General features: G+C 51.9%; 1 protein-coding gene across 1 annotated transcript in view; it reads left to right on the forward strand.

Moving 5' to 3' along the window:
* The first annotated feature begins 115 nt into the window (after positions 1-115).
* Positions 116-21,846, forward strand: part of VIL1 (villin 1) — a 33,812-nt gene continuing 12,081 nt past the window's right edge. Inside the window, exons 1-12 of the mRNA XM_081584009.1 lie at positions 116-390; positions 15,004-15,089; positions 15,371-15,445; positions 16,368-16,564; positions 17,213-17,321; positions 17,496-17,606; positions 19,089-19,291; positions 19,408-19,486; positions 19,688-19,786; positions 20,489-20,642; positions 21,199-21,299; positions 21,387-21,524. Coding sequence (XP_081440135.1) covers positions 15,015-15,089; positions 15,371-15,445; positions 16,368-16,564; positions 17,213-17,321; positions 17,496-17,606; positions 19,089-19,291; positions 19,408-19,486; positions 19,688-19,786; positions 20,489-20,642; positions 21,199-21,299; positions 21,387-21,524 — 1,341 coding nt within the window. The 5' untranslated portion in view covers positions 116-390; positions 15,004-15,014. The remainder of the gene's footprint in view (positions 391-15,003; positions 15,090-15,370; positions 15,446-16,367; positions 16,565-17,212; positions 17,322-17,495; positions 17,607-19,088; positions 19,292-19,407; positions 19,487-19,687; positions 19,787-20,488; positions 20,643-21,198; positions 21,300-21,386; positions 21,525-21,846) is intronic.

A 21,846-nucleotide genomic window follows, 5' to 3' on the forward strand; every position in this document is an offset into this window, starting at 1 on the left:
CTGTTTAGTCACTAAATCGTGTCCAACTCTTCTGAAGCCCCGTGGACTATAGCCCACCAGGGTCTTCTGTCCAGGGGGTTTCCCAGGCAAGAATACTGGAGTGGGTTGGCATTTCCTTCTCCAGGGATCTTCCTCCCCCATCAGGGGATCGAACCTGTGTCTCTTGCATCGTCTGCATTCGCAGGCGGATTCTTGACCGCTAAGGCGCCAGGGATGCCCGAGTTCACCTGACTGTTATTTAATTCTACCCGTCTTGGCCTGTTATCTGAACACCAAAATGAAGCTAGGCCCTCTGCAGAAGTGATTAAATAATGCCTGCATCGGGAGGACTCCACAGAGTATTAGCTCTGAGGCGAACTGAAACGCGTCCCTAGGAGAGGCCCCTGGAAGGTATTTGGAGACGGGAGGAGTGTGGTCTCCGCCCCGGAGTGGAGGGGAGGGACCCGTGAGGCCCCAGAGGGTGGAGGGGAGCGGGGCGAGCTAAAGGGAAGCCAAGTTCGGCTCCAAACGGAAGAACTTGGAACGCGGCTGACCCAGGCCGCGCGCGAACGGCCGAGGCGTCGCGGGCAGCGCTGCGCCACGGGATCGGGCTGCGGGCCGGCGGAGGATGGGTGGGGTCGCGGCCTCGGTCTGGTTCACCTCTGCGGCCCTCCCCCGCGCCCGGCCGCGGCCTCTCACTATCCGCCGGCCGCACCCTAGCGCGAGCCTCCGGCCCACTTCCTGCCTCCGCCCCTCCGGGCCTGGCAGAACTTCCTTTGCGAAACTGGGCCGCCCCAGGCCCTGGCAGGAAGTACCCTCCCGGCTCGCCCTCGCCTGCTGCCCACGGTGGCCGCTAGAGGCCTCTCTGTCTTCGCGGACGCCCGGGCTCCCCGGCGCCGCGCCTCTCCCGCCGGCCCCTTGCCTGGGCGCAGACATCCCACCCTCTTCCCTACCCGCCCGGGGCTGGAAGAATGAGGGCCGGCCTCGTTCACCCTCCTCCCTGGGGTGGGTAGTTTCTCCCCCTCCCCCAACCTCCCATGCCCTAGGGAGAAGGAAGATCTGCCCCTCTCAAACCTGATGCCGGTGCTCCCCCACCCCCCGCATCTCCACCCTCTGCCTCTCCCCCCTCTGCCTCTCCCAGCCCTCATTCCCTCACCTTGTGACTTCAGCCTCCTGGCTCTCCAGACGCTGCTGCGTCCCCCCAGGTTTCTGCAGCGTGTGTGTGATGCTTCCCCCTCCCCCATCCGTCTCCCCACTACTTTTCCTGGTAGAAAAGCGTCACGAAGCCATCACCCAGGAGGAGAGCCCGCAGCACCCTCGCTGGGCACCCTGAGCTCCACTCCCAGTCTGAGCCGAAGCTCGAGAGCCCTTGGCCCGGTCAACACCGACGAGCCCTCCCTGCCTCCTGCCCGGCCCGGCCCTCCTCGGGGTCCTGCTCTATTTCCTGCTCTCCATGCAAACACTCATCCCCCCCCATCCCAGATTTGCATCCTGAAGGGCCTGTCACTGCAGCGAGTTGCCACGGCTCCCAACTTTGAGACCTCAGCCAGCCTTCCCCCCCCCACACACACACACTTCATCCACAGAGTTCAATGCAGTGACATGGATTGTGGTGCCAGGCACTGTGCCAGGACTGGGGGATATGCCATGACTAGGCTCTGCTTCTGCTCTCAAGGAACTCACACCCTAGTGTGGAGAACAGACATCTGAACATGTTGTCCAAACATGAAGTGCTGCAAATGGGGGGGCAAAAGGTAACATGGGGGAGGGGAGCACAGGGGACACCCTAACCTCCCCTGGGGTTACATGGGGAGCCTGGAAATCCTTGCGAAGGATTTGGGAAGGAGGCAAGGTTCAGGGGAAGGTGGTCTGTGCAGGGAGGTCCAACGGGAGAGGAAGCCAAAGCCTCAAGGGACACACTAGGGAGCGTGGGAAGTGACAGTTTCGAAATTGCACACAAGGGGGGGAGGAGGGGAAATGACATTGCAGAAAGCAGGAGCGAGATAACGCAGATCTTTAGCCAGACCAAGGGGGTGGCCTTCTCCTTGCAGGCAGAGGGTGCCACAGAGGGACACTGAACAGGAAAGCAGCTGCTGCTAATTCACTTCAGTCGTGTCCGACTCTGTGACCCCATAGACGGCAGCCCACCAGGCTCCCCCATCCCTGGGATTCTCCAGGCAAGAACACTGGAGTGGGTTGCCATTTCCTGCTCCAGGGGAATCTTCCCAACCCAGGGATCAAACCCGCATCTTTGTCTCCTATGTCGGCAAACAGATTCTTTACCACTGAGCTCCCTGGTTAGAGACCTAAGACTCTCCCTATGGGGAGACCACAGACATGGTTCCAAAGACAGAGGATGAAGACCTGAACTGCAGCCAAGACAGTGAAGAGGGAAGGACAAAGTGATGGATGTGACATAGGAGATGAACTTGGCAGGAAGCAGCGGCTGGTTGGCTCTTGGGGCAGGGGTGGAGGGGAGGGAGGAAGGCAACCTGACTTCTGGCTTTGGAAACTTCGGCCGTGAAAATGTCTCTACCTGAGGGGTTTAGTTACTACTTGCTTGTTACTCACAGAATCATGGATACACTACTGCTGACAGGAGTGTACATTTGGTGCAGCCTCTTTGGAGAATAATTTGACCATTGAAAATATTTTTAAAATGCAGACACTTTTTGATCTAGCAGTTGGAATTTTAGGAATTTATGCGGTAGGAAAAATGTATATTCATATAACTGTATGCATATGGGTATTAATTTTGTTGGTAATACCTGATGCGAAGAGCTGACTCATTTGTAAAGACCCTAATGCAGGGAAGGATTGAAGGCAGGAGGAGAAGGGGACGACAGAGGATGAGATGATTGGATGGCATCACCGACTCAATGGACATGAGTTTGAGTAAGCTCCAGGAGTTGGTGATGGACAGGGAGGCCTGGTGTGCTCCATGGGGTCCATGGGGTCGCAAAGAGTCGGACACGACTGAGCGACTGGACTGAACTGAACTGAACTGAAGAGCAAAGCACTTGAAGTAACTTCAGTGTCCAAGAATAAGGAACTAGTTAAATAAATGTCACTGTATCTATACCAGAGAATACTATATAGTGATGAAAAACAATGAGGTGGAACTATCTATCTATAGATAGACATAGACCATTCCATATCTGTCTACAGATACAGAATGATCTCCAAGATAAACCGGTCAACAAAACAAAGCAACTTGCCTAACAATTGTGGTGGTGGTTTTCCACTAAAGAGAAATATAACGGTAGATACAAATACATGTATATAATTTTGTATACTCCTGTATGGTACACAAGAAATGGAAATTCTGGCTAACTGTGGGTAGCAGTACTCTTGCCTGGAAAATCCCATGGACGGAGGAGCCTGGTAGGCTGCAGTCCATGGGGTTGCTAGGAGTCGGACACAACTGAGCGACTTCCCTTTCACTTTTCACTTTCATGCATTGGAGAAGGAAATGGCAACCTACTCCAGTGTTCTTGCCTGGAGAATCCCAGGGACGGGGGAGCCTGGTGGGCTGTCGTCTCTGGGGTCGCACAGAGTCGGACACGACTGAAGCAACTTAGCAGCAGCAGCAGCAGCAGTGGGTAGCAGAGACTGGATAGGAGTCATTTAAGATGGGAGCAGTTGTCTCAACGTGAGTGATGCAAAGTTTGATCCCATATAATATAATACATTATATTATATATCTGTTTATATTTGGAATTATTTTATCAGGTCCACTTATTAATTTTTAAAAATAAAAATTGGCTTAAGTTAAAAACAGCTTTCTAAATATATTATCAAAGATAGAAATCACAAATTTCATTTCTTTTTTCAGTCATTGGATGCCTACTCCATACCAAGTGCCACAGTACAGCAGTGAGCGAAACGGACACTGTGGGGGGAAAAAAAACCCAGATATTAACAAAGTAATTACATAATAATATTACAAAAGGAGAAGTGCATGTGTGCTCAGTCATGCCCAACTCTTTGTGATCCCATGGACCGTAGCCCGCCAGGCTCCTCTGTCCTTGGAAGTTTCTAGGCAAGAATACTGGAGTGGGTTCTCATTTCCTTCACAAAAGGAGAAGTAGAGAGTGGTAAATAATTTGAAACTTTTGTGCTGAAAGTACCCTGAGATGACTTCTAATTGCCCCAAGATTACTCCAGTTCATTTCAATCGCTCAGTCGTGTCCGACTCTTTTCGACCCCATGGACTGCACCACACCAGGCTTCCCTGTCCATTACCAACTCCTGGAGCCTGCTCAAACTCATGTCCATTGAGTCAGTGATGCCATCCAACCATCTCATCCTCTGTCGTCCCCTTCTCCTCCTGCCTTCAATTTTTCCCAACATCAGGTTCTTTTCCAATGAGTCAGTTCTTTGCATCAGGTGGCCAAAGTATTGGCCAAAGATTACTCCAAGATGACTTCTAATTGTAAAGGGGGAAGGGTGCTTTAGAGTGGCAATATCTGCCAATAACCACCATAATCAAGGGATCAAACTTCACATCACTCATGCTGAGATGTCTTGATGCCGGGCAGAGTGAAGTGCACAGCAACACCTTTGACCACGTTGCTCACAGTGTGGTCCACGGACTGGAACATCAGCACCACCTGGGAGCTTGTTAGTAATGTAGTTTTGGACCCCACCCCAGACCTGTGGAATCAGAATCTGCACTTCAAATAGATTCCCCATTGACTCTTAAGATATTATAGCTGGAGAAACATGGCCCCTTTTTACATATTCTTGAAAAAAAAATCGTTAAACCAGAACCTAACCAAGCCTTCAGAGGAGCTTTCAGTTTGTGGGAAACACAGGAGGGAGAGGAACAAATTAAATAGTACACAAAGAAAGACATAGACAAATCCCAGTGTGAACGTTCTACCACACGCTGCCCTCGATGCGGGTAAGTCAGCATCAGGAAAAAAGTCAGGGCTACACTAGATTTAAAAGATACTGAAGAGCCATCACAATCAAAGCAAGTGCATGATTTGATCAAGAATCAATGAAACCAGGTATTACAGTCCTCCTGAGAGGAACTGACTGGATTGAGTAGAAGATAATATTAGAAATAATTGTTGATGTTCTCAGTTGTGAAAATCTTACTACAGTTATGAAGGAGACTGTCCTCATTCTTAGGAGATGAAGGACAAATATTTTGAGCTAAAGTACAATAATATCAGCAACTTACTTCCAAATATATATATATATGGCAGATGTTAATTCTTGAGTCCATGGCTGTTTATTATACTATCATACTATTATTTATACTTTTCAATATGTTTGACATCAAAATTAAGAAATTGGAAATAATTTTTAAAAATATACATTCTCTGGACTTCCCTGGTGATCCAATGGTTAAGACTCTGTGTTTCCACTGCACAGGGCGTGGGTTTGTTCCCTCCTTGGGGAACGAAGATCTCACACACACATACAAAAACCCCAAAACACATATGTTTTCACCCCAAATTCTGAGGCTAAATTGAAAGTTAAGCAATTAAATTAGAGAAAAGTATGCCCTAAATTCGGAGAAGGCAATGGCAACCCACTCCAGTGTTCTTGCCTGGAGAATCCCAGGGACAGGGGAGCCTGGTGGGCTGCCGTCTATGGGGTCGCACAGAGTCGGACACGACTGAAGTGACTTAAGAGCAGCAGCAGCATGCCCTAAGTGATAGGCAGGTTACAAACCTTAATACATTAAATATATAAAAATCTCCAACAAATTAATTAAAAATTCACAAAAGACATAGCCTACATATATATATATATATATATATATATATATATATATATATATGCTGCTTTTGTGACTGGCTTATGTCACTTAGCATAATGTTTTCAAGGTTCATCCACATGGTAGCATATATCAGAATTTCATTTCTCTTTAAGTCTGAACAATATTCCAGTGGATAGATATAGCACTTTATTCATCTTGATATTTGAATTATTTCCTCCTTTTGGCTACTGTGAAAAACGTTGCTCTGAGCACAAGTGTACAAGTATCTGTTTGAATCTCTGCTTTCAATCAACCAGGATATTGACCTTGACACAACCCATAGCTCTTTTTCAGATGTCCCTAGTTTTCAGTTCAGTTCAGTCGCTCAGTTGTGTCTGACTCTTTGCGACCCCATGAATAGCAGCACGCCAGGCCTCCCTGTCCATCACCAGCTCCCGGAGTCTACCCAAACCCATGTCCGTCGAGTCAGTGATGCCATCCAGCCATCTCATCCTCTGTCGTCCCCTTCTCCTCCTGCCCCCAATCCTTCCCAGCATTAGGGTCTTCTCCAATGAGACAGCTCTTCGCATCAGGTGGCCAAAGTATTGGAGTCTCAGATTCAACATCAGTCCTTCCAATGGACACCCAGGACTGATCTCTTTTAGGATGGACTGGTTGGATCTCCTTGCAGTCCAAGGGACTCTCGAGAGTCTTCTCCAACACCACAGTTCAAAAGCATCAATTCTTTGGTACTCAGCTTTTTTCACCGTCCAACTCTCACATCCATACATGACCACTGGAAAAACCATAGCCTTGACTAGACAGACCTTTGTTGGCAAAGTAATGTCTCTGCTTTTAAATATGCTATCTAGGTTGGTCATAACCTTCCTTCCAAGGAGTAAGCGTCTTTTAATTTCATGGCTGCAATCACCATCAGCAGTGATTTTGGAGCCCAAAAAAATAAAGTCTGACACTGTTTCCACTGTTTCCCCATCTATTTCCCACGAAGTGATGGGACCAGATGCCGTGATCTTAGTTTTCTGAATGTTGAGCTTTAAGCCAGCTTTTTCACTCTCCTCTTTCACTTTCATCAAGAGGCTCTTTAGTTCTTCTTCACTTTCTGCCATAAGGGTGGTGTCATCTGCATATCTGAGGTTATTGATATTTCTCCCGGCAATCTTGATTCCAGCTTGTGTTTCTTCCAGCCCAGCGTTTCTCATGATGTACTCTGCATATAAGTTAGATAAGCAGGGTGACAATATACAGCCTTGACGCACTCCTTTTCCTATTTGGAACCAATCTGTTGTTCCATGTCCAGTTCTAACTGTTGCTTCCTGACCTGCATACAGGTTTCTCAAGAGACAGGTCAGATGGTCTGGTATTCCCATCTCTTTCAGAATTTTCCACAGTTTATTGTGATCCACACAGTCAAAGGCTTTGGCATAGTCAATAAAGCAGAAATAGATGTTTTTCTGGAACTCTCTTGCTTTTTCGATGATCCAGCGGATGTTGGCAATTTGATCTCTGATTCCTCTGCCTTTTCTAAACCCAGCTTGAACATCTGGAAGTTCACAGTTCACACATTGCTGAAGCCTGGCTTGGAGAATTTTGAGCATTACTTTACTAGCGTGTGAGATGAGTGCAATTGTGAGGTAGTTTGAGCATTCTTTGGCATTGCCTTTCTTTGGGATTGGAATACACACATAATATAATATATATATTTATGCCATGCCCTTTCCACCTAACCACTGGACTGCCAGGGAATTCCCCAATAAATATATTTTTAATGGTCTATCTCACTGGTAATCAAAGAAATATAAATTGACACAATGACAATTCAGTCTGACAGAAATTTTCTTAAAAGCTGGAGTTCAGTGGTGGGGAAACCAGGCGGGTGCTGCTAATACAGATGTGGCTATAAATTAATGTGACTTTTCTGGGGGACAACTTGACTAGTCATATCTTTGACCCAGCAATGCCACTTTTAGGGAGCTTATGCTAAAGAAATGATAATGGATGCAATTTATTGGTAAAGGTTTAGTAATAATACTTACCAAGGCATTCTTAGTAATTTCAAATAATAGGATATAATTTGAGATATTGGTTACATAAACTATGCTATCTATCTAATGGATTACCATGAGACAGTTACAAGATAGATGATAGATACTGTATACATATAGTATATACATATAGTACACATATATACATATGGTGTACATATATACATAGAGTATACATATATACATAGAGTATACACCCCCAGCATATGTACTGGGCAGTACCTTGAACAAAATACTCCAAAATACAAAAATACATTGCTCAGATTTATCTCTGTAGTGGAATTAGGAGTTTTTTCTTTCCTTTTTGCCTGTCTGTATAATTAAGGACTATAGGCCACCAGACTCCTCTGACCATGGAATTCTCCAGGCAAGAATACTGGGAGTGGGTAGCCATTGCCTTCTCCAGGGCATCTTCCTAAGCCAGGGATCCAACTCATGTCTCCTGTGTTGCAGGCAGATTCTTTACCATCTGAGCCACCAAGGAAGCCCATATAATTAAGTGAATGTATATATTCCCTGGAGGAGGAAATGGCAACCCGCTTCAGTATTCTTGCCTGGAGAATCCCATGGACAGAGGAGCCTGGTGGGCTATGATCCAGAGGGTCTCAAAGTCAGACATGACTGAAGCAACTTAGCATACACACACACACACACACACACACACACACACACACACACACACACACGCATCAGGGTCTTTTCAAATGAGTCGATTCTTTGCATCAGGTAGCCAAAGTATTGGAGTTTCAGCTTCAGCATCAGTCCTTCCAATGAATATTCAGGACTGATTTCCTTTAGGATGGACTGGTTGGATCTCATTGCTGTCCAAGGGACTCTCAAGAGTCTTCTCCAACACCACAGTTCAAAATCATCAGTTCTTCAGTGCTCAGCTTTCTTTATAGTCCAACTCTCACATCCATACATGACTACTGGAAAAACCATAGCTTTGACTAGACGGACCTTTGTTGGCAAAGTAATGTCTCTGCTTTATAATACACTGTCTAGGCTGGTCATAGCTTTTCTTCCAAGGAGCAAGCATCTTTTAATTTCATGGCTGCAGTCACCATCTGCAGTGATTTTGGAGCCCCCAAAAATAAAGTCTCTCACTGTTTCCATTGTTTCCCCATTGCCATGAAGTGATGGGACTAGATGCCATGATCTAAGTTTTCTGAATGTTGAGCTTTAAGCCAACTTTTTTCACCCTCCTCTTTCACTTTCATCAGAGGCTCTTTAGTTCTTCTTCGCTTTCTGGCATAAGGGTGATGCAGATTTGATCCAACCAGGGATCAAACCCTCTGTAGTAGAAGTGTGGAATCCTAACCACTGGGCCATCAGGGAAGTCCTGAACATATACTTTTTATTCACACAAAAAAGGTGCTTTTAAAGAAACAAGATAGCACCTGAATTGTGTTTACTCCTCTTACCAGACTGCATGAGCTCACACACGCACACCTGCACACTCATGCACAGATGTGCACACAAGTGTACACCTGATCTCTAGACCTCTTGGGATGGTATGGCCAGAAGAAGCAGCTGGCCTCACTCCGCCCACTTCAGCTCACCACCCTAAGGACCGCCATTCAGAGGTGACAGGAGAATTTCTGCAGGGGTGGAGTTTGAGGGGCAACTGCCCAGGGGGCTGAGTTTGGGGGCAACGCTGACTTCTGAGTGAGACTGGCTCCTTTCCCATCTTGAGCAAGAAGCCCCCTAGGATCAGGGTTCAGAAATGCAAGCAGTGGCTTTGGGGGAGAAACGCAGAGCAGAGTCCAAAGGAACTGGTTTATTGCAGCTCATAAAAGCTGGAGGAGGAGCCAGCGCCTCTGAAGGGGCAGACAAGAAAAGCTCTGTGCCCCTCGGAGCGAGCGACCTCTAGGGGTGCTAGGGTCCTGTCGGTCCTGGAAGGGCCCTAAATCTGATCCCCTGGCCTTGAATCCGTGTCCAGGGCTCCCCCACCCCGGGGTCACTCCCCCAAGGGGTGGAGGGAAAACAGAGGAGCCTGCTCCTCTGGTTTGGTAGGATGAAGGGTCCAGGCGCCCCTACCCTTCCTGGCAGGTGCTATCCACCTGCAGTGAGCATCTGGGCCCTGGTTAGAAACGTATCCCATCCCTGGGTGCTTGCTGGGGACCCAGGGGTGGGGCCACCCCTCGGCTGTGGGTGTCTGGCGGTCACTGGGTTCCTGGCTCCCAGGGACATGGCAGCCACCTGCCTCCCCACCCCCTCGCCCATTCCCTCTCTCTCTGGGGCCCTATCTTCCCTTATATGGTGAAGGCAGTTCCTGGGGGTGGGGGTGGGGACAAAGGTCGCTCTCCTCCAGCCAGCTTGCCACAACTCCCTCCTTGCTCTCCCAGGTGGCAGCTGCCTCCCCCGGACAGGTAAGGCCATCCTGCGGGGACCCAGCACCGTGGGTGGTGGGAGAGGGCAAGACAGGGTCGGCTGCTTCCGGAGGGCAGCACGGGGCCTCCTGCAGCTTCTTGGCGCGGGGGTGAGGGAGAGGCTTGGCTCTCTGGAGAGTCTGGAAAGGGCAGGGAGCACAGGGTGGCCTCCCGGGCCTCCAAGAGAAGGACAGTGCATCTTCCACCCCAGACAACAGCCCTTTCCTACCCCCCTGCCTGCCATCGGTCCCCACCCTGCGTTGGGTGCCACCTGGCCCAGATCGCCCTGGACAGAGAAGAATCTGAGGACTTGTAGATGTAAGACTCGCCAGTCCTGGGCCACCAGGGAGCAGCTGGTCACCCTGACCTCCCTCTCTCCCTCCCCTGGCTCCCACCATCTCTCTGCTCATTTCTTCCTCATCTGAGATGTTTTTTTTCTCTGCGTCTCCATTTCCTTGTCACTCCTGGGACCTCAGCGCTCTTGTCTCCTGGATACCAAAGTGTGAGCAACAGCCATCAGGGATGGAATGGGCAAAGAGAGAAGCGGGGGCAGGAGGCTGGTGGTGGCAGGGCCCTGGGCCCCCGTCTACCCTCGGCCGCCTCTCCTCCACTGGACCCATCCCCTCAGCCTTACCAGGCCCTGTAGCCCCATTCAGCTGAAAGGAGGTGGGGCAGGGGAGTGGGAGCAAATCCAGATTAGGATCTTGGGACATACTGACCACCCGCTTCCCAGGAAGCCTGTTCAGGTGCTCTCGGGTGGGGGTGAGGCTGAGTCTGCAGGCTGGAGGGCTGGGATATGTCACTCGCTCTGCTCTCACTGACCTAACAAAGCAGGAGCCTGTCCTTCATTTCAAGGACTGCCACATCCCTGTCCCGCTCAGAACTGCATGACTAGGGACAGAGAGCAGTGGGAACACTCTGGGGCTCTTTGGAGCCCGAATTCCCAGGACAATGGGGCAGCAGTTACAAAGGGAAGATGGGACTCGGGGGACAGCTGGAACCCTAATTCCTCCATGGCCCTAAGAAGGGCCACTCCTTTTATTCTGCAGTTCAGTATTTCTGCTTTAAGAATATTTATTGAGCACCTATTATGTGCTGGGGGGCCTCCCAAGTGGCGCTAGTGGTAAAGAACCTGCCAGGCAATGCAGGAGACTAAGAGATGCGGGTTCGATCCCTGGGTTGAGAAGATCCCCTGGAGGAGGGCATGGCAACCCACTCCAGTATTCTTGCCTGGAAAATTCCATGGACAGAGAAGCCTGGTAGGCTACAGTCCATACAGTTTGCCAAGACCTGGACATGACTGAAACAACTTAGCATGCACGTGTACTAGGAGCTGGGAGCTACATAGACAAACGTGTCTAGGTCCTTGACCTTGGGAACCTTAGACTTATAAACAGATCCTATCACCATCATGTGGTCAGGGGACCAAGGGAGGCATTTTTTGGCCAGGATGGCTTGGGGTCCCTGAGGACAGGTCTCTCGTCTAAACTTGAGCATTCTAGGAAGGCATCTTGGAAGAAATGAATCCTAAGTTGAGTCCAGAAGAGCATGGGAGTATTGGCCAAGTGAAGAAAGGTGGGGAGCGCATTGGAAAGGAAAAAGAAAGGACATAAGGGAAGAGTGAGAAGCAGCATAGGGTGGGTGGGGGTGGCCAGGGCCAGTGAATGGTGTGCTGTTACCAGAAGCAGAGAGGGATGGAGGTGTGTTGGAGGGCAGGAGAGGGAAGGTTTCGGGGTGTGCACCAATGGCTGACTTCAGGGTCCGCGGGTGATGGTGCCCTTTATTGAGGTGGGGACAGAGGAGCGAGGGGACCAGGAATGGGTGGGGAGCCAGTGAATTCAAGTTGAGGGAGAAGACATCACATATTCAAACCCAGGGCTGTGCTGTGGGCAATGAGGGGTTGGCATGGACCCCCTACTCCTCCCAGCAGTTCAGGAGATGCAAGGCTGGAGAGGGTCGACCGGAGCGGGGGTGGTGCGGGACAGAGGCCTCTGCTTTAACCAGCGTCTACAAGGCAGGAGCAGCCGGCGAGTATCCATGGGGTACTCTTGCAGTGTGAGTCCACCTCTTGGGGCAGCTCCCCCAGGACCCCCTTGCCCACCTCTTCCCTCTTCAGGCTGCTGGAGGTCCCCAATCCTGATTTCTCTCTAGGGAGGCAGAGCGCCAACTTTTTCAAACCCCTGCTCCCCTGAGTCTCCATTGTTCTGATGGACAAGAAGGGCTTCATCTTGTCTGCCCTCTTTTGCTCTTGCTGGTCCCTCCTAGACTCAGAGCACGTCCCTGATGGGACTTTATATTTTAAAAAATTTTTCATTTATTTATTTTGTGCTGCACTGCAAGGCCCGTGGGATCTTAGCTCCCTAACCAAGGATCGGACCTGTGGCCCCTGCAGTGAAAGTTCAGTCTCAACCCCTGGACCATGAGGGGATTCCCCCAGTGGGACTTTACAGATCACCTGGTTGTCGACTGCCCACCTCATAGGTGAAGGTACATGCCATGTTCGCACAGTTAGTGAGGGTCGGTCTGTTTTGCCAAAAAGAAGTATGTGGACAAAAGTGGTGATTAAAATAACAGGAAACATTTTCTTCATTTGTACCCAAATTAGTTCAACTGAACAAGGAGTCCTGGGAGCCCTGAGGTCTCGGTGGGTTGAGAAATATCTCATGGAGGAGGCCCTGATGCACAGGGATATCAGACGGGACCCAGGCATTAAGGGCTCCTACAGGTGCAGGGCTGGCCATTGGCAGGTGGCCCTAATTTGCTGGAGGGGGCACTAATCAGAGGCTGGGCAGGAAGACGTTGTCCCCATATTCCACAATGCCAGGGAGAGGAGGGTCACCCTTCAGGAGTAGGAAGAGGGAGTTTACCAGCAGTAAAAAAAACACGTCATTGTTCCAAGGGGTGACTCAGAGTCCAGGTGCAAGGAGAGATTAGATAGATTCCAGCTGTCAGAGCACAGTGGTGGGGGGCCACGTGATCTTTCATTCATTATTCATCGGTTCAAGGAGCATTCATGGAGGGCAACTCCAAGCCAGGCTGGGTGGTAGGCCTAGTGGGGAATGGGATGGTCTCCAGACTGGGAGGGAGGGGCAGGAAACCCGGGACAAAAATTACTGGGGCAAGTGGCTCTCCTCCCTAGCTCATCAGAATCACCAGGGAGTTTTGAAAGCACCTCTGGCCCGCCTCCCCAAAGGCAGAAAATAAAGTGTCCAAGCCTGGGCCCCACCCTGGCATAATTAAATCAGAATCCTTGGGGGTATGGATATAGCTTGAGCATCAGAGCACCAGTGTTGTTTAAAGATCCCTAGGTGATTCTGATGAGCACTTGGAGTAGAGAATATAGCTAGAGGTCAAAGGAAAAGAGCCATAAAAGACAGCATGAAAGAAGATAGTGGAGAGATTTCTTCAAGTTCAGCGGGTGGAGGGTGGTTCCCAGTGGGAAAGTTTCACTCATTCATTCATTCACTCATTTATTCCCTCATCCATCCACTTAATCACTTTTACCCACAAACTCAGCCAACCACCCAACCACCTGACCATCCACCTTCACACCCACTCAACAAAGTGCCAGCAGAGCTGGAAGCTGGGGATTTAGCACTTAGCAAACATGGCCCCACCCCGGTGGGGTCCGCATCTTGTGGAATCCACATCTTTGGGCCACCAGAACAGTAATTGAGGGGTGTTTGAGGGTTGGGACCTCCCTTGTGGCTCAGCTGGTAAAGAATCCACCTGCAATGCAAGAAACCTGGGTTCAATCCCTGGGTTGGGAAAAGGCTACCCACTCCAGTATTCTGGCGTAGAGAATTCCATGGAATTTAAAGTCCATGGGGTCGCAAAGAGTTGGATACGACTGAGCAAATTTCACTTTCACTTGAGGGTTGGGAGTAGCAAGAAATAGGAAATTGCTGCATACACTTTTCTATTGTGATAAAATACGCAGAACACAAGACTTAGCATTTTAACCACTTTAAAGCATACAATTCAGGGACATTCCATACATTCAAAATTCTGTGCAGCCATCACCGCTGTCTAGTTCCAGAATATTTTCATCATCCCAATTGGAAACTCCACACCCACAAGGGGTTACTTCTCATTCCTCCCTTCTCCGCAGTCCCTGACAACCACTAATCGCTTACTGCCTCTGTTGATTTGCCTGTTCTGGGTGCTTCATGTAAATGCAGTCATACAAAATGAGGCCATTGTGCCTGGCTTCTTTCACTTGGCATTGTGTGTTCAAGGTTCACCCACATTGCAGAGTGTATCGTGCTTAATTCCTTCTTATGGCTGAATACTATTCCATTGTGTGGACAGACCACCATTTGTTGATCTAGTCATCTGTTGATGGACATTTGGGCTGTTTCCACCTTTTGGCTCTTATGAATAGAGCTGCTATGAAACTTCATGTACAAGTTTTGTTTGAACACCTGTTTTTTCTTAATTCTTTTGAGCATGTATACTTTTCAACCCTTGTTTATTCTTTGCTTAAAAAAAAAAGAAAAAAACTCTATGATATATATATTTTTTAGCCAGGCATGGCTTTGATCAAAACTTTTCAGACAGAAAAATCATTTGGGGCTGCATCAAGAAGGACCTTTTGTGCCAGATTTAGGAGTGGGACCTTTTCTCAGTAGGTGATAGGGAGTTAGGAAAGGTGTTTGAACAACAGTGACAAGATCAGAGCCCTGTGGGAAGGCTGGAGGTGAGACCGCACCCCCCTGGCCAGTCAGGGCCCAGGGTGGGGACCTTCTCTCAGGGGCCTGAGCCCTGGCCTCCTGGCCCTGTGGGGAGCTCTCCAGGGCTGGGCTGGAAGAGCGGCCCCTGAAAGCCAGGGTTCCCAGGTCCTCTTCTTGCTCCCGTAACGCTTCTTCCCTAGGCTCATCCACCATGACCAAACTGAGCGCCCAAGTTAAAGGCTCCCTCAACATCACCACGCCCGGGGTGCAGATATGGAGGATCGAGGTGAGGATACTGCCTAGTCACAGGGTGGGCTCTGTGGGCCGGGGATGGACTGAGGCAAGGAAGGCTTGACTGCCCTCCACCCTGCCCTGCTGGCGTATGAGCCCCTGGTGCCACCCCTACCCCCTCCTCAGGCATCAACCCCTCCTCATTCTCCTTCCCCTCCCCACCCTCCTCATACCCATTTTCCTGGTCGGTTTGCTCTTCCTCTCCCAGCTCTCTGTTTGGTTAAAGGGAGGCAGGGAAGCTGGGGGTCCTGGGTGGTCAACTCCTTCTCTCCTTAGGCCATGCAGATGGTGCCTGTTCCTTCCAACTCCTTCGGCAGCTTCTTCGATGGTGACTGCTATGTAATCCTGGCTGTGAGTGGGGGATGGGCAGGGGAGGGGGCGCAGCAGAGAGCAAGGCTTAGGGCAGCAACAGGAGGAACCGTGAGGCTGGGGGCAATGGGGACTGCTGCCCAGCTTCATCCCAAGAAAGTGTTCAGTGGGCGTTCCCAGCCTAGATGTAGCACCAGAGGGTCAGAGATATAAGAGCCGCTCGCTGCCCTTGAAACACTGAGCTCCCAGCTGGGGCGACCTTCTGTGGATTTACAGTTTTGGGGGGGCTTCTGAACTGGTGGGATGTCACCCTATCTTGAGTCCATGTTCCCAAAATCCACAGTCAACTTCATTTGACTCTCTTAGTTTCTTCTGCATCCTGTATCATTAACGCATTTGTAGTTTTACTGATTTAAAATTTAAATCCATTTATTTAAAAACTTAACTCAGTGTCATTATCACGAATGGAAAGCAGTGTCCTGTTTCACAAACAGAAAGTAGCTATAAAATATTTCCATAATCAGGGATTTCCTGGAGGACCTGTAGTTAAGACTGCATACTTCCACTGCCGGGGATGTGGGTTCTATCCCTGGTTAGGGAACTAAGATCCCGTATGCTGAGGGGGGGTGGACAAAAAAAAATTTCCAAAGTCATTTCACTGTATACCACCAAGTCACCTCCTAGACCTCTGATGGTCTGTGCACATGACTTTGGAAAATGCTGCCGTAGTCCAACCAAGTTATTTCCAAGGTCCAGGGGAAGACCCCTGCCCCATGTCTCAGAGGGTCTGAGAGAACTACAGCACAATGCAGGGCTCCTGACCACCTGTCCCATGAACTGCCCCGTGTCAAGCTCCCCTGTGGTGCTGGCCCCACACGTTCAGGAGACCACATGAAGCAGGGAGGCGGGGAGAGGGCTGTGGGAGCCCAGGGCCTTGTGTCCACTGGACGTGTCCTCTCTCTAGATCCACAAGACGGGCAGCAACCTGTCCTATGACATTCATTACTGGATTGGCCAGGCCTCGTCCCAGGACGAGCAAGGGGCGGCTGCCATCTACACCACGCAGATGGACGACTTTCTGAAGGGCCGTGCCGTCCAGCACCGTGAGGTCCAGGGCAACGAGAGCGAGACCTTCCGAGGCTACTTCAAGCAGGGCATTGTGTACGGAGGCACACGCTACAGGCTCGGGAATGGAGCCAGGGCTGGGAGGGACACCTGAGACTCGGGGGCAGACCTGGGGCTGGAAAGGGAGCCTGAGGCTGTGCAGGGAGCCCGAGGCTGTGCGGGGAGCCCATGAGGGTAATTTTTGTTCACCTTTCCATTCCCCACCCCCATCTCTGCTGCTGCCCTGTCCTTGGTCTTCAGTCTTGAGTTTGGGAGGAGACACAATTCTGTCTTCAGCATCTCCCCTCTTCCCTTCACTTCAGTCCCCTGTCCTGTCCTTCCACATGGCCCCATTACCATGCACCCACCTTTTGCTGGCCTCTCAGCAGGGCAAGGACTAGGGTGAGGCAAGCAAGGCCCCTAGGGTACAAACTCCAAGGAGGCACTCACCACCATGGGGGTCATGCAAACGGAGGCGATAGAGTGACCTTGCACTTGCATGGCCCTGAGAGTGAGTGCCTTTTTGGGGTTTGTGCCCCCAAGGCCTCAGGCACCCCTTTACTCCCAGCCCCAGTCCTCAAATGGGCCCCGTGGCAACCACATCCCCAGGATCTGGGAGGACCCAGGATCTGGGAGGACAGGGGTTGGGGGTGTCTGTCACAACTCCCAGCCCACTCCCTTTGGTCAGTTCACCTCTTCTCACAGGATCCGGAAAGGGGGCGTGGCTTCTGGCATGAAGCAAGTGGAGACCAACTCCTATGACATCCAGCGGCTGCTCCACGTCAAGGGCAAGAGGAATGTGGTGGCCGGAGAGGTAGGCATCAACCAGGGCTCAGGGGGCACGGCCTCCTCTCTTCCCACCCACTGCCCTGCCTGGGCGGAGGGCAGAGGCTGAGGAGGGGTGAGGGGCAGGGAAGGGGTTGGGGAGAGATTGATGAATGATGGACAGGGTCTGAGTGGGGTCTGTGCTTGCCCCATGGCTCCCCAGGTGGAGATGTCCTGGAAGAGTTTCAACCGTGGGGATGTTTTCCTCCTGGACCTTGGGAAACTCATCATACAGTGGAACGGGCCAGAGAGTAACCGCATGGAGAGACTCAGGGTAACTCCGCCCTGTGCCCCGCCTCCCCAAATCCCACCCTGCCCCTCCCTGCTCCTGCCCCCTAGCACCTGGCCTCCCTCCCAAACTTACCAGACTGCTTCCATGCCTTCACTGGCCCCCATTTCCTCAGCGCTCTCTTTCCTGATTGTCTGGAGTGCTGTGTTTGAAGGTGGATCTGAGTTTCCATGTGTGTGCGGAGAGGTATGCGTGCTGGAGTCCGCATGCATGCACCGTGGTGGATCCACTAATGTCTGATGAGTCCCTGCTGTGTGGCAAATGCTGTGGTCAATGAAATGGGCAGAGTCCTGCCCTGGCTCTGGCCTCCAGTGGGCCATCCAGGAGGGGAGACAGACGTGAAGGGAATATTGGAGAAATGAGGGGTGGGGAGTGTGGCTCTCAGGGATCAGAGGGGTCTAAGAAGGCTTCTGGGAGGAGGAGGGTGGGGAGGAGAGGGCCCTAAGGCAGGAGAGAAGTGGATGGCGGGCAACCTTCCAGCTCAGACAAAGCCCGAGACAGGGACTTTGGGGAGTTTGGAAAGGAGGGTGGGTGGGTCTCACAGGACATGCTATGTGTCACAAAGCTGTGTGAGAGGGTTGAGGCTTGTTCTCAGTGCCTGGGATGCCGTTGAAGGGCACTCTGACTTCTGAGGGGCGAGGGGAGTGGAGGGGCTGAGGGCACATGCCTAGGTGAGGAGGGGCCTGGGAAGATGGAATCACAGGACCTGTATGTCAGGTTGGGGGTGACAAGAGAGGAGAGAGACAGAAGTCAAAGGTTGTGCTTTTTGTGGGGATGGGTGGGGTCCCATTTTCTGAGATGGAAAGATCAGGGAGCAACAGAGTTGGGGAGAAAATCAAGCTTGGGTTTGGAGCCTCTTAAAATGAGGCTGTCTTGGGAGCTGGATAAATAGGGTTGGCAGGAAACAGAAATGTGAGCCTGGCGAAGGGGGCAGTGGGGTGAAGGGAGCAGTGGAGAGGGGAGGGGGCCAGAGTGGAAAGGCCGGGAACTGGACAGGAGACGCTGGGCTGAGAGAGTGAGCCAGGCTGTGTGTGTGTGTGTTTGTGCACCTGTGTGTGAGCCCATGTGAGGCTTTGTGTGTGTGTGAGTGTGTGAGGGTGTGTGTACACGGCTTTGGGGCAAAGAGACAGGACTGTGATCTTCAGGGCTCACCTCTCATGCAAAACTTTGAAGCAAAATCACACATTTCAAACAATGTCAAAACCGAAGGCCTAGCAAGTCCTGCCCCCCCACCAGAACCCCTCTTGCTCATGAAGAAGACTGCTCTTCCTGAGGTTTTAGCTTGGCTTCCTGACACACACCTTAAAAGCCTGGTCCCCCCACCTTGAAAGGGAAGCGTTGGGCAGGTGCCTCCCTGTTTGGGGCTGCTGTGGAGGGCTGGGATCTCCAGGTGTGGTTTGGGGTGGTGGACACTGTCCTGTCCACCGCCCCTCGCCAGCCTTCATGCGTCCCGGGGCCTCCCTGCAGGGCATGAATCTGGCCAAGGACATCCGCGACCAGGAGCGGGGTGGGCGCACCTACGTGGGCGTGGTGGACGGGGATAACGAGAAGGCCTCACCGCAGCTGATGGAGATCATGAACCATGTGCTGGGCCAGCGGAAGGAGCTGAAGGCCGCCGTGGCCGACACGGTGGTGGAGCCGGCGCTCAAGGCTGCCCTCAAGTTGTACCAGTGAGTGCCCAGCTGCACGGGGCTCCTCCTGGCGCAGGAGGATGCCTCCTGGGGGAGGAGACCCTGGGACGAGGGTCCAGCATCCTCCTTGTCTATGCCGCATCTTTGTCCTGCAGTGTGTCTGACTCAGAGGGAAAGGTAGTGGTCAGAGAAATCGCCACGCGGCCACTAACACAAGACCTGCTCAGTCACGAGGTGAGAGGGTCTGGAGTGCCCCCAGCCCCAGCTCCCATCACCCTCCCACCCACTGTCCACTCCCCTGCTCCCCCCATGGGAGCAGCGCCAGGGGCCTGGGGTGGTCTGGGTAGGGGGCGCAAGAGGCAAACTTCTGTGTCTGCAGCTCCCCCAGCCTGCGCCCTCAGGTTCTCACCCCTGCGCTTTCTCTCCTGCCTCCAGGACTGTTACATCCTGGACCAGGGGGGCCTAAAGGTCTACATGTGGAAGGGGAAGAATGCCAACGCCCAGGAGAAGAAGGAAGCCATGAACCAGGCACTGGTGGGTCTGGGTGTCGAGGAGGAGAACTTGGAGGAGGGGCAGAGAAGGCCATCCAGCAGGGAGAGGGCAGTGGGGGCCAGAGGCCAGGGATGGCTCTGAGCCTGACTTAGCTCCAGGGGGATCATCTTGGGGGTTTTCTGCACCCCAGGAAGCCAACCACCCGGCGACCTCAAGAATCATCATGAAAAGGGAGCTCCTCAGGGCTTGCACCTTGAGCTTGGCTTTGGAAAGAGAGGCAGAAATGGAGGGCAGCCTCCCTACTAGAAGCGGGGTGGGTCAGCATGGGGCTGAGACCAAGTGAGAGTTTGGGGTCATTGTAGGAGCTGGAGTCAGTAACCCTGAATTGGCTGGGGGTCAACGTTGGATTGGGGGTTGGGCTCAAGTTTGGAGATGGAGGCTGGGGTCAGGTTTGGGTCAGATTTGGCCTTGAGGTGGGGGGTCTGAACTGGATTTGGGGGTTAGTGTTAGATTCAAGGTTGAGGTCAGAATTAGGTTTGAGGTGGAGTCTAGTGTGACCTGGGGTGGGAGTCAGCTGGATTAGGTTTGAAGTCAGCATTGGGACAGCGATTAGAGTCTGGTTTGGGCTTGGGACCAGGACAGGTTAGTGGTGGGTCTGGTTGGGGTTAGAGCCAGGCTTCGGCTCCTGTTGGGGGGTGGAGGCTGGGGGAGGGACACACCCTAGCCTCCTCCTTCTCTTCCCAGAACTTTATCAAAGCGAAGCAGTACCCACCGAGCACGCAGGTGGAGCTGCAGAATGACGGGGCCGAATCAGCTGTCTTTCAGCAGCTCTTCCAGAAGTGGACAGTGCCCAACCGGACCACCGGCCTGGGCAAAACCCACACTATGGGCTCCGTGGGTGAGGGCTGGCCCGAGGTGGGGTGGGGCCGGAAGTGGGCAGTGGGGCCAGGAGAGCGCTGGACCTGCCTCCTGCCCTCCTTCTTGAACACTCCTCTTGTGCACACTTCACCCTGACTCTGGGCTCCCCAGGTGGAGGGGCATGGACACAAAGGGACTTGGATAAACTCAAGAGTTGTCACAAAAAGGGAGCTGAGAACAACTCGCCTTTCATTTGGAGTAGTGTTGGATCTCCTTGGAACCCAAACCCAAACAGCTCCAGTCTTCCAGATAATATTTGCTAAGGACAAGCTCCATGCCACGCACCCAGGGGAGGAGAAAATGTCCCTTCCCTGGCTGCTCTGGGAGGCCCCGACAAAACATGAGTCTTACAGGAGGGAGATAGGGTTCTGTGTTATAGCTGTGTGACCTGGGATAAGCTACAGAATCTCTCTAGCCTCAGTTGCCTCATCTGTAAAATGGGTCTAAGAATTGCAGCTCCCACTCAGGGCTGTCGTGAGAACCTGAGGGAACTCAGCTGGTGACACTGGGTTTCATGATTTCCCCCCTCACTTCAGCCAAGGTGGAACAGGTGAAGTTTGATGCCACATCCATGCACGTCCAGCCTCAGGTGGCTGCCCAGCAGAAGATGGTGGATGATGGGAGTGGGGAGGTGCAGGTATGGCAGGGGGAGAGAGGCCCGGGACAGGGGGAGGGGTTGGTGGAGTCTGTCCTGGACCTCACACTAGCCTGGTACCGGCCCCAGATGTGGCGCATCGAGAACCTAGAGCTGGTACCTGTGGATACCAAGTGGCTTGGCCACTTCTTTGGGGGTGACTGCTACCTGCTGCTCTACACCTACCTCATCAGCGAGAAGAAGCACTACCTGCTCTACATCTGGCAGGTCAGGCCCCACTCCACCCTGTTCAGAGCGCAGCTGCTCAACCCCACTTCACTATACCCCTGCCAAGTGGCCATCACCCTTGAGTTGAATACCTCTGGTGGTGGGTATCTTACCCCCTTTCCATCTTGGAACTGCTTTGGCTGGGAGATCCCCCTGACACAGGGTACCCCCACTCACAACCCTTCCCCTTTGGTTCTCTGAGTCTCCTTTCCAACTTCCATGGCTTCTTGTGCCTTTTCTTCACCCGCCCTGACTGTGGGTTTCTATGTCCAGATGCGAGGGAGTGGGAGATGTTTAGGGGTGCTGGGGGTGAGGGGGTGTA

Source organism: Giraffa tippelskirchi, chromosome 3 (genome assembly GCF_054371585.1).
Source record: "Giraffa tippelskirchi isolate mGirTip1 chromosome 3, T2T-mGirTip1v1.2.pri, whole genome shotgun sequence".
Classification (NCBI taxonomy): domain Eukaryota; kingdom Metazoa; phylum Chordata; class Mammalia; order Artiodactyla; family Giraffidae; genus Giraffa; species Giraffa tippelskirchi.